Source organism: Limulus polyphemus, unplaced genomic scaffold (genome assembly GCF_000517525.1).
Source record: "Limulus polyphemus unplaced genomic scaffold, Limulus_polyphemus-2.1.2 Scaffold2630, whole genome shotgun sequence".
Classification (NCBI taxonomy): domain Eukaryota; kingdom Metazoa; phylum Arthropoda; class Merostomata; order Xiphosura; family Limulidae; genus Limulus; species Limulus polyphemus.
The window spans coordinates 135,265-147,629 of record NW_013668240.1 but is presented as its reverse complement, the minus strand read 5'-3'; the positions used below and the strand labels follow the sequence as shown (position 1 = coordinate 147,629).

General features: G+C 35.2%; 1 protein-coding gene across 1 annotated transcript in view; it reads left to right on the top strand.

Moving 5' to 3' along the window:
• The window catches only part of LOC106467484 (Krueppel-like factor 12), an 18,755-nt gene extending 8,862 nt beyond the window's left edge, over positions 1-9,893 (top strand). Inside the window, exon 2 of the mRNA XM_013927842.2 lies at positions 8,627-9,893. Coding sequence (XP_013783296.2) covers positions 8,627-9,805 — 1,179 coding nt within the window. The 3' untranslated portion in view covers positions 9,806-9,893. The remainder of the gene's footprint in view (positions 1-8,626) is intronic.
• The last annotated feature ends 2,472 nt before the right edge of the window (positions 9,894-12,365 follow it).

Here is a 12,365-nt window from a genome sequence, read left to right as displayed (position 1 = left end):
AAGGTTTGGTTAAACAATACTGATTACAATGTAAATGTAAGGTTTGGTTAAACAATACTGATTACAATGTAAATGTAAGGTTTGGTTAAACAATACTGATTACAATGTAAATGTCTTTGGTTGATGTAACGCATAAAAATACGTGAAATTCTTCCATAAATGCTTGAGTGAAAAAAAGAAGTCAAAATTCTGCTTTAGCTCAAACGCTAGGTGATTTCATTTAGGAAACAGAATGAATTGTTGCTACACACAGTGTATGATTTTATTAATGTGCTAATTTACCTAAGAACCAATGAACAAAATGCGATGTGAATTAATTTGTTTGTAATTAAGCGCAAAGCTACACAATGGGCTATCTGTGCTCTGCCCACCACGAGTACTAAAACCAGGTTTTTAGCGTTATAGGGCCTTCAGATTTATCGCTGAGCCACTGGAGGCCAACGTGAATTAGAAGCTAAGCAGAATTTAAATTGATATATCTACTAAAGTTGGAAGTTACAAATATCAACAGAATGTTTTTGAATTTCCTTTCTCTGAATATTGTATTAAACCGGCTGATAAAGTGCACTATCTAAAATGCAAAAATATACCTTCATCATTAAGACTAATTATTGTTTCTTGAAATTTTTATTGAAAGTTTTAGGGATTCCGTTAATAGAAGTTATTGCATAATTAAAAGAAAGACTGACTTTCAAAAACTAAGTTTAGTTGTGGTTGGAAGAATTCTATAATTTCTAAGACCTCAATTAAAACTTGTTTGAGAACAAGTTTGAATAATCGATAAAAAAATATCACTTATTCTTTTCATAATCGTTATAATCTCAAGGTGATTGGTAAAACGGAATGTGTGAAAAAATAAAATCATTATATCTCTAATAGCATTTTATTTTATTTCCCCCCTAGTATTGTTTTTTTCTTATGTTTTTCCTTCAGAAAATCTGCATTCATCATCTGGTGCATCCTAATGATTTTGATGGATTTCAAGATAACTGTACAATCAAGGTCAACATTGCAGGAACCTGTTGTACAAGCTTAAGATTATAAAGTTTTGAAAAATTAAGAAAAAATTGTGATCAATAGATTTAATTAAAATAATAAATATATTAGTACGTATAATCAGGTCCTCTTTTTTTTAAGGAGCCATTGTAGCCGAGTTTAGTAGTTATAAACTAAAACAGTACGAATAGTGTAGGAGGAGTAAGCCGGGTTTTTGTACTTTGTTCAATACCCGTTAAAGAAAAGATTTAATTTGACTTTCTGAAGGGGATGACCTCCCCCCTCTAACGTTTTAAGATATATTGTACACATAAATTTTGGTAGCAGTTTTTTCGAATCAGCAGAGAGAAAAAACACAAAAATATAAGAGTAATTTCATTTAGTAACTTCCAATCAGGAGCTGGGTAACACATCATTTAGTAGTAATATCCAATCAAAAGAGTTGTAACACGTCATTTAGTAGTAATATTCAATCAAAAGCAGTGTAACACATCATTTAGTAGTAATATCCAATCAAAAGTTATGTAACACATCATTTAGTACTAATAGCCAATCATAACCTGTGTAACTTCTCTGTTTTAGCATAAAAAAATATTCACAAAACTTTAAAATTTCATAAACTTTACCAAACTTTGTAAGTATGTAGTTAAAATATAAGTAATCATCCAACACACTACATGTGAATTCGAACAAAATCCTTCAGCTTGGAAATGTTGACAATTCTGTAAACATTCTGCCATGAAGTGTTACTTTAATTCAATACAAAATATTTGCGAAAGACTATCGTGCTCTTTTTGTATGGTAATCAGAAGTAGGAATACACCCCTTCACAAAGTACGTTAGATATATGTATTACACAAAGTTGGTCTTCAGCGTAACATAATAAACCTGATGAAACAGATCTATATATGTCATTTACGTTCAAGTTTTAACATATGTGCGACATGTTACTAATAATGTATTTTTCTTATAGCGATTCGTACTTACATGTTTAGAACACATCGGTTTTAGCTGACCAAGACATACATAGTTCACAATAACACGTGTCAAACTCAGTGGTCAGTACTTCTTGACCACAAGATGTGCTCTCTTCCTAAATTATTAATACGATGTGAAAGTAATCTGAAAAATCAAAAGTAAGGTTTTGGAAATTTGTGATTAAAGAGTGTATTTGTCTATTGGTAAATGTGTGATTAAAGAGTGTCTTTGTCTATTGGTAAATGTGTGATTAAAGAGTGTATTTGTCTATTGGTAAATGTGTGATTAAAGAGTGTATTTGTCTATTGGTAAATGTGTGATTAAAGAGTGTATTTGTCTGTTGGTAACTGTGTGATTAAAGAGTGTATTTGTCTGTTGGTAACTGTGTGATTATAGAGTGTATTTGTCTATTGGTAAGTGTGTGATTAAAGAGTGTATTTGTCTATTGGTAACTGTGTGATTAAAGAGTGTATTTGTCTAGTTGGTAAATGTGTGATTAAAGAGTGTATTTGTCTATTGGTAAATGTGTGATTAAAGAGTGTATTTGTCTATTGGTAAATGTGTGATTAAAGAGTGTATTTGTCTATTGGTAAATGTGTGATTAAAGAGTGTATTTGTCTGTTGGTAACTGTGTGATTAAAGAGTGTATTTGTCTATTGGTAACTGCGTGATTAAAGAGTGTATTTGTCTATTGGTCGTATACAACTGATCTTGTTTGTTTGTTGCTAACACAAATCTACACCATAGACTAGCTGTGCTGTGTCCACCACGGGTATCAAAACCTATTTTTAGCGTTATAAGCCCTCAGACTTACCACTGAGCCGCTGGGGGAAGAGTGAAAATCAACATAGGAAAAGAAGGATTCAAAACAATTGTAATTAAATACTAATCTTTTGAATCCATAGGCTTAAATAAAACAATTCATAAAGATCTCTATTTCTTTTCCTTTTTCTTTTTTTTTGAAATTTTGTTCTTTCTAAAATATTTAAGGAAAATATTGTAAGAGTTTTGAAATAAAACATTCTGTGGACCTCTACCTCACCCCCAAACGTATCACATTCTGTGGACCTCTACCTCACCACTAAACGTATCACATTCTGTGGCCCTCTACCTCACCCCTAAACGTATCACATTCTGTGGCCCTCTACCTCACCCCTAAACGTATCACATTCTGTGGACCTCTACCTCACCCCTAAACGTATTACATTCTGTGGACTTCTACCTCACCCCTAAACGTATCACATTCTGTGGACCTCTACCTCACACCTAAACGTATCACGTCCTGTGGACCTCTACCTCACCCCTAAACGTATCACATCCTTTGGACCTCTACCTCACCCCTAAACGTATCACATTCTGTGGACCTCTACCTCACCCCTAAACGTATCACATTCTGTGGACCTCTACCTCACCCCTAAACGTATCTTTAAAAATGTCCTGAGAAAGATTGGGAATAATATTTTATGATTTTATCTAACTTTTGTTCAATAATATACTAATAAGATATTTCGACTTAAATCTTAAAGCCTTAAGACAAAACTGTTATTGACGTTATCTGTGGGTAAAATGTTCTCCATCCTTGATAAAGGCATAATTCGAAACATTGGACTGGTAATTTACATTCAAAATTGAAAATAAAAAAGTTGAGATTGGAAGTTAAAATAAAAAAGTTAGGATTGGAACCTAAAATAAAAAGTTGGGATTGAAACTTATAATAAAAAAGTTGGGATTGGAACTTACAATAAAAAAGCTGGGATTAGAACTTACAATCTGACAGCACCTTATGTTCGCATGGACTAAACGATCGGGTTGGAAGACCCTTAGGAGTCAAGTATAGCCATATAGTTGGGATTGGAACTTACAATAAAAAAGTTGGGATTGAAACTTACAATAAAAAAGTTGGGATTAGAACTTACAATCTGACAGCACCTTATGTTCTCATGGACTAAACGATCGGGTTGGAGGACCCTTAGGAGTCAAGTATAGTCATAACTAGTTTTGGACAACTAATCAGAAAGAGGACGGTCAGCCAGCACCACCCTCCACTACAAGGACTTTGTCTGATTCTTTGAAACGATTAACGTTATTGATTGCAACTTTTATAATGCGCCCATAACTGAAATGAGCATGTTCGGCAGCAACACATCTCGAACCTTGGACTCTTGATTCTCAGCTAAAAAACGTTAAACACTAGGCCACGTCCGGACTAATTTAAATGAGTAGAAGTAAAGTGCGACTTTTTGTAGGAAAATTTTGAAAGAATCATGTTCAGTTAAATAATAGGTGATTTGGTTTGTTTTGAATTTCGCGCAAAGCTACACGAGGACTATCTGCGTTAGTCGTCCCTAATTTAGCAGTGTAAGACTAGATGGAAGGCAGCTTGTGATCAACACCCACCGCCAACTCTTGGGCTTACTCTTTTACCAACGAATAGTGGATTGACCGTCACATTATAACGCCCCCACGGCTGAAAGAGCGAGCACGTTTGGTGGAACGGGGACAATAATAGGTGGACAGAGCAGACAGCGTAATGTGACTTTGCTCGAAAACAAACATGAACATGTTAAGGAATAATAATTTAACATTAATCTAAAACACTGTAGTTGTTCATTATTTTCCAAAAAATTTTTTTCTAATTTCAGGGTCTTGAAGTATTGCAATCATTAAAAAAATATAAAATGAAATGCAGCTCAACATGAAAATTATTGCGTTTGCTACTGTTTTCCTGTTCCCGTGATGTCGTAAACGGTCAATTCACGTATTCAAGTATTGTACAGTGCATCCTCGTGACGTGATATAGCAAGTTTCCCGGACGTCATATAATATGTTATTTCTTTTGTGTTGCAAACAATGAATATACTATACTTGTATATCATACTGTTTTAACTTAGCGTGGATAATAAATACTTTTACCGCCCCTGTTCGTTAAGTTTATGATTTAGATTCCATAATAAATCAGGTACTTCATCCGAACATGCCGGAACGCCAACAACGATAATTAACTTTTGAGGAGCAGCTAGGTTAACTGTTTCATGTCTATAAGGGCCAATAAAATGGTCATTTTCAAATGAATTCTCATGTGGACTGGAAGTCCAAAAGTCTTGGATCGCTAGGTATCAAGACTTGTACTTTTTAACTATACGTTTATTGAAAAGCTTTGGCGATGTTGTTTTTATCTTCTTTTTTTTTCGCGAATGAAGTTCGTGCTATAGACGAGGTGGTTCAAAATAAACTTGTTATAATAGAAAAAAGTAGTTGGCAAAAAAAAACCGGAACACTGCATCTGTTATTCTAACTCTGTGTTAGACATCCAAGTGTTCCTCATGTAACCTATGCTGCAGCAGAACCCCTGTAACTCAATCAGTAGGAAATCCACAAAAAACAGGAACACTGCATCTGTTATTCTAGCTCTGTGTTAGACATCCAAGTGTTCCTCATGTAACCTATGCTGCAGCAGAACCCCTGTAACTCAATCAGTAGGAAATCCACAAAAAACACCTTACACGTTAAGTTCGTGGATTTGGTGATTCTGTAACCATGGCGAGCGTCTTTAAATTTTGTTTACTCGGCTACTAACCGTTCATATTTAACGACCAATGGGAGACAGAATGTTGTAAAATCCACGTAATTAAAATATCAATGTGAGTCAGTCAGTCCGTGCGTGTATGTTTGCTCTCTCATCTGGAAATCCAATATTCCTATTGGCTAATAGCACAATAATACTTTTACGTTTATACGAGTGCAAAAGTGAACGAAATTGAACGTGCATTGTTCTACATGAGTGCAAAACTACGACGTTTACAACATTAACTTTAAAGACAATTACCTTGGTAACGTAAAATAACACGCAAGGAAACACATTAAGTTAATTCTTTACCTTTCTGCAGCTTATAAATAACACAATACCATTACATCTCAATGCAAATTTCAATAGACGCCTTAAAATCAACAATTAAGCCTAAAGTTTAAATACGCTTCGAACGCGAAGCACGAGTTTACCCACTATATAATCTACAGCAATTAGCCTTAATAGTTACTGCCACAATTTCATTCATTTTCGATGCTCTGTAGCTAACACATTGCGTGAAAGAAAATGATTACAGGTTTCACCACAAGATATACAAAAGCGATTAAGAAATTAAAAAATAAAAACATGACAATAGTTGCCTTTTTTATTCTTTTTGATACTATAATTTTTAAAATTCACTGTATTATAACTGTTATACGTTTCCAACAATCTCAATACAGGAGCCTAAAAATCGACAGTTAAGCTTGAAGTTTAAATACAGTTCGTATGCCAAGAATGCGTTTACGTGTTTAATATTACTATATTTCCGTTATTGGTGGAAATAGACCCGACGCTTTGTTAATACCCTATAGAAGAATAAATAAAAGTCGATACCGTTACGAAAGGTTTGTTTGTTTTTGAATTTCGCGCAAAGCTACACGAGGGCTATCTGCGCTAGCCGTCCCTAATTTAGCAGTGTAAGACTAGAGGGAAGGCAGCTAGTCATCACCACCCACCGCCAACTCTTGGGCTACTCTTTTACCAACGAATAGTGGGATTGACCGTCACATTATAACGCCCCCACGGCTGAAAGGGCGAGCATGTTTGGTGGACAGGGAAGTTAGGGAAGGAAAACAGCGACAAACGAAGATAGTTGATTTTTACGCTTCTCGATACCATTATTTAAAAAATTCACTATTTTATAACGTCGCTTTATCAATTGTTCGATCAAGAAAAAAAATCTCAAGATTTTATTCAAAGATGACGATTATCCACAAAGACAAAATGTTGTGTAAGGAAATATATTTTTTGTTTCTTTGGTTTGAATTTCGCGCAAAGCAACAAAAGGGCTATCCGCGTTAGCCGTCCCTGATTTAGCAGTGAAAGACTAGAGGGAAGGCAGCTAGTCATCACCACCCGCCGCCAACTATTGCGCTACTCTTTTACCAACGAATAGCGGAATTGACATCACATTATAACGCACCCACGGATGAAGGAGCGAGCATGTTTGATGGGATGGGGATTCGAACCTGCGCCCCGCAGATTGTGAGTAGAGCTTCCTAACCACCTGGCCCTGCCAGGCAAAAGAGATACATTTCGTTCATAGTCATTCCATGTTCTTACACTTTTTATGTTAAATCTAAATACAACGAAGGTTTGTTTGCTTCATGTCTAACTGCATAATACAACAACAGCATTATTTAAAGAATTTACTAATTTAAAATATATACCCTTCTTATATATGTAGTATCCCACTTACTAATGCTGCATATGTGAAACAAATCTTTCGGTTTTGGTTCATATGGCGCTTCGTTCGTGGGAGGTCGACTATTCTTCCCCATCTATATCACTTCTTGTATTTGTCAAACAATATTTCAGTAGACAAATAATAGTACGTACATCGTGCGCGAAGCACGAACTTATTCCCCGAGTTGCACTTTAAAATGAACTTATCGCGAGGAAAACATTTTAAAACTATATAACTTAGAAATATACGTCTTATTTTTTGATTAATCGTTTTCATTAACTGTGTTATGTTCAAGCTATGAAATCATCATTACCATGGTTATCAAATCAATAAATTAACTAATTCGTAACTAAAACGTTAATTTAATTGAAAATATTATTCAATTATAAACCTTTGGTTGCTCATAATCCTGTTTTATATCGTGAAACAAACGGAATAATCGGTTGTTTAAAATAGTAAACGTTGTAAAAGTTTGATAAATGGTTGTCATAATCCTGTTTTATATCGTGAAACAAACGGAATAATCGGTTGTTTAAAATAGTAAACGTTGTAAAAGTTTGACAAATGGTTGAAAAATACTATGTAATTATACAGTAAAATCTTTAGCAGGTTTTGTTACTTTATAAAGTTAAACATTAGATCGGCGTGAAAGCTGCATTAACTCCTGTGATTAAATTTCACATCAACTTTCATGAAATTGATATATTTATTTACATAACATATATTTTGCTTCTTACGCTAAGATGTTTCAGCCTTATTAAAAAAAATTAAAGGTTTAGTTTTTCTTCCATTTTTCTTACACAGTGGAAAGTGACAACAAGTTTAGTGTTTTCTCTAGATGTTATTTTGTTTCTGAATGTTGGTTATTGTGTCTTGTTCAGCACATAGTTGCAATATAGCTTATCTTTTCTGTATCAGTTGTCGGGATGGAATCCTGATTTTTAGAGTTACAGGCTCCTAAAGCTACCTCTGAGCTGCCAGGTGGCGAATTCAGTACTAATAAAACTAACGCATATGCTTTGTTTCTAAACTTAGTTAATATTTGTTTTTTGTGTGTTGCTTTAGGTAGTATAGTATCTTGATTTCTGAACTCAATTGATGTTTGTTTTCTTTGTGTTGCTTTAGGTAACATGCTATATTTGTTTTTTGTGTGTTGCTTTAGGCAGTATAGTATCTTGATTTCTGAACTCAATTGATGTTTGTTTTCTTTGTGTTGCTTTAGGTAACATGCTATATTTGTTTCTAAACTTAACTGGTATTTGTTTGATGTTTTGCTTTAGGCAGCATGGTATCCGTTTCTAAACTCAGTTGATGTTTGTTTTCTGTGTTTTGCTTAAGGCCGCTCGGTATAGTAGATTTGTGTTTGAACTTATTGGAAATCTGTTTTTGTTTTTCAGATGTGGCATGACATTGAAAGTGTGTTGCTAGTCGATCCACAACCACCTGTTGAAAATTTTAAAATGATCCAACCCAAAGTGAGTGCAATGACGTTCCACGATTCTACAGGAGTTGAAATAGCATCTGCGAACCACAAGGAGCAGATGGAACAGCAGCCAGAAATCAACACTTCTTTGCTGCTACAGGAACTGCACCCTCAACAACAACAACAACTAAAGCAACAATCTCAAAGTAACCTCGATGACCTTATGTTAGAACTAGAGTTTGTGCTCAGTCCTGACAGAACAAGTACTTATACAGAAGAAAGTGGCTTTAGCACTTCGACAGATGCTTCCCAAAAACAGAACTTTTCTCAATTCTGCCGTCCTGCTGTGGATACTTCTACTGATGTTTCTGAAACACTTTGCCAGCAACTGGATCATCTCTCTTCTCAATCAGAGTCTTCAAATGGGACAACAACTAAATATCCGTTAGGAGTATGTCCAACTAGCACCATTCCACCACCTTACGGCAATCTCTCACTGGGACACTACAGTAGCAATATGACTCTTATTTCGAGCCAAATGTCTCCACCGGCATCTCCAGAAAGAACGGCTTTCCAGCTCCAAAAGGTGGCGTCCACAGTACTGGATGTCTTCACTCCGGTCCCTCAAGCGGTTTCATCTTCCTTAATACAACCACATCACTCTGTTTTGCAATCTCTTATAGCGCCGCCACCCCACTCTGTTTCCCACACACAACAACATATCAGAATAGTGACACCACCATCTTCTCCTACCTTGGTTGACCTTCTAAACGGGACAAACCAGACTAGAAATGGGTACGTGCCAACAATGAGTGTGGTCCAGTTGCCGAACTCAACTACTGCAAAAAACAAGAAGGGACGTCGCAGTTTAGGGCGAAAAAAGATCACAAGCCATTCGTGTTCCCATCCAGGTTGTACTAAGACATATACAAAAAGTTCACACCTAAAAGCCCATCTTCGGACTCACACCGGTGAAAAACCTTATCAGTGTACGTGGAAGGGCTGTGGCTGGAAGTTTGCACGTTCCGATGAATTGACCAGGCACTACAGGAAGCACACTGGTGACAGACCATTTCAATGCCGTCTATGTGAACGTGCCTTTTCCAGGTCCGACCATCTTTCACTCCATATGAAGAGACACACTGCTGTATAAGGAGGTGAAGAAATTAGGAAAATCGAACAGCTTCGATTTTTGTCTAACCATGACAGATAGAGTTCCTCGAGGAAATCGTCTAATTTTGTTTTAATATATGTTAATTTTTATTTTTATACCAAACTGTCAATATCTTCAAATGGCCAAATTCACGTGGGACCAGTTTTTCTTTTAATAGACATTTATTCATATATGAGAAAACGAAGATAAAGTGTACATCACAAACAGCTTCTGGTTTGGAATTGTGAGGCCACAGAATCATATATTGATATAAATGTTTATGACTGATAACAATAGGACACATAAAAGTAAAATAAAATATTTCTTTATTTAAAATTAGCAGTAAACTTCTTAGTTGTGTGAATTTCATTCTATTATAAGCCTTTCTTAAACTGTATATAAATCTTAAAATATTTAATATGAAGTTAACCATATCTATAATCTTTGAAGTGTGATTTAAACTGTTCAGTATGAAATTTTATGAGGTATCAAAGCTTAAATAATTCGTGATTTTTATATGTTAACAGCTATCCCTCTCACTCCCCCTTCCCCCCAGTAGCACAGCTGTATGTCTGCAGACTTCCAACGCTAGAAATTGGGTTTAGATAATACCGGTGGTGGGCAGAGCACAGTTAGCCCATTGTGTAGCTTTGGACTTAACTACAAACAAAAAAACTCTCCCTGCAATCGTTTTCTGGCAAATTACAGCACAGAAGAAAGAAAGTTTTATTATATCAGCACCTCCTATCTACAAGTTTAGCCCGAAAGAAGCTTCAAGATTCCGTATTTTATTATTGTTTTAGCCAAACCTGTTGTTATTATTGTTTTTTAGATTGTTTCATCCTCAAAACACCAAGTCTGCTCTTAAATATGGCTTGCGATATTATCTACAACCAGAGGTGTAATGGGGTGGGAACGTGTTGACATGGTACCTGTACCTTTTTTTTTATTATTGGAACGCCATATCGACACTATTTCAAACGAATCCCACCTTACACGATTAAATATATTCTGGCCCTTCTTTATTTAGCCTTTCTTTACACCACTGTCTACAACTGTTGGAAAACTCCCAGTAATATACACATTCTCTAAAACATGCCTTGTTGCTTTTGAGTTCCTTTTTTCTTCGATTTACGTGCTTAACAAAAAATAACGAAGAAGCTAATTATTTCTCATGTTGTGACTCAAGAAACTTGATAACAACAAGTAGTTGGTAAACCGTCCAAGGCACTTTGTTTCCTAAGTTCTGCTATTCTTTACCTGTATTCTAGTCTATCAGAATGAATTTTGTCTCCTGGGTTTTGTTCGACTTATCTGTGATAAATCATTAAGCAAGAAATATTTCATTGTTAGTTGGAGTGTCCTCTTTCAGTACGTAGTCGATTAAGGCATTTGCAATGATTACCCAAGCGACAGTATAGCCTGTGCATGTATGTGTGTTTGTTTAAAGTACTTTAAGAGCTCTGTTATAACTATTTACTATTGTGCCTCTCTTCAACTTCTGGACATTACAATACTGTGTCTCTCTTCAGCTTTTGGACATTACAATACTGTGTCTCTCTTCAGCTTTTGGACATTACAATACTGTGTCTCTCTTTAGCTTCTGAGCATTGCTTCACAGCATAAGTATAACTATTCAGTACTGCTTCTCTATTCGGCTCCTACACATTACAATATTGTGTCCCTTCAGTTTCCGGACATTATGCCTTACTCATAGCACAACTAATCATTACGGCATTTTATTTTATCATGAAAGCGAGCATAAAGATGATGTGTACTTTTTTAAAGACATTTTATTTGGAGTGAGAGGTATCACGAAGGCGCTACAACAGACATAACATAAAAAGTGATATATTTTTCGTTAGAGTATCTATTTTTCTTAATCGGTGAAATTCAGTTTTCGTAGATTGGATTGGACCGTCATATGCATGAGCTTTTTAATAGTTAAGACAATCACTAATAATGTATAGGAACTCTTTTTAGATATGTTTCTTTTCTATCGTTTCTAGAGAATGTAAAATGCATTTAACAGTTGTAACTGCGTGGTTGCTTCAGTAACTTCTACATCTCAGACGAGGCTTAGCTATAAATGTTTCATTCAAGAACGGAATCACTACTCTTTGTAGACACAGTCTGTTTCAGACAACCACGTATCAATTAAACTATATCTTGCTTGACCACTAGTTTATCAGACTTTTTTATTGGTCAAGGTTGTTGAGCATGAATCTAAAAGTGACGCCACAAGACAAGCCCGTGCTAACCGGGAACAGGATTATCAAGGTGTGACTTTGCTAGCATTGTAAAAAATATGTAGTATCTATATGTATATAAAGTTTAACCAGGCGACGGACGAATAGGAACATAAGTGAAAATGGCAGGGCATTCTATTTACCTTGACATGTTAAAGTTAATTCAAGTAAATACATAAATAATTGGTGTTAAAATATATAAATCGTTATTACTACTTAAAATAATTCTGGTATCTAAATTATTCATATAAAATTGAAAACTACATTTCAACAATCTAGTTCGCACCAAAACAGTTGTTGTTTGTGTAATT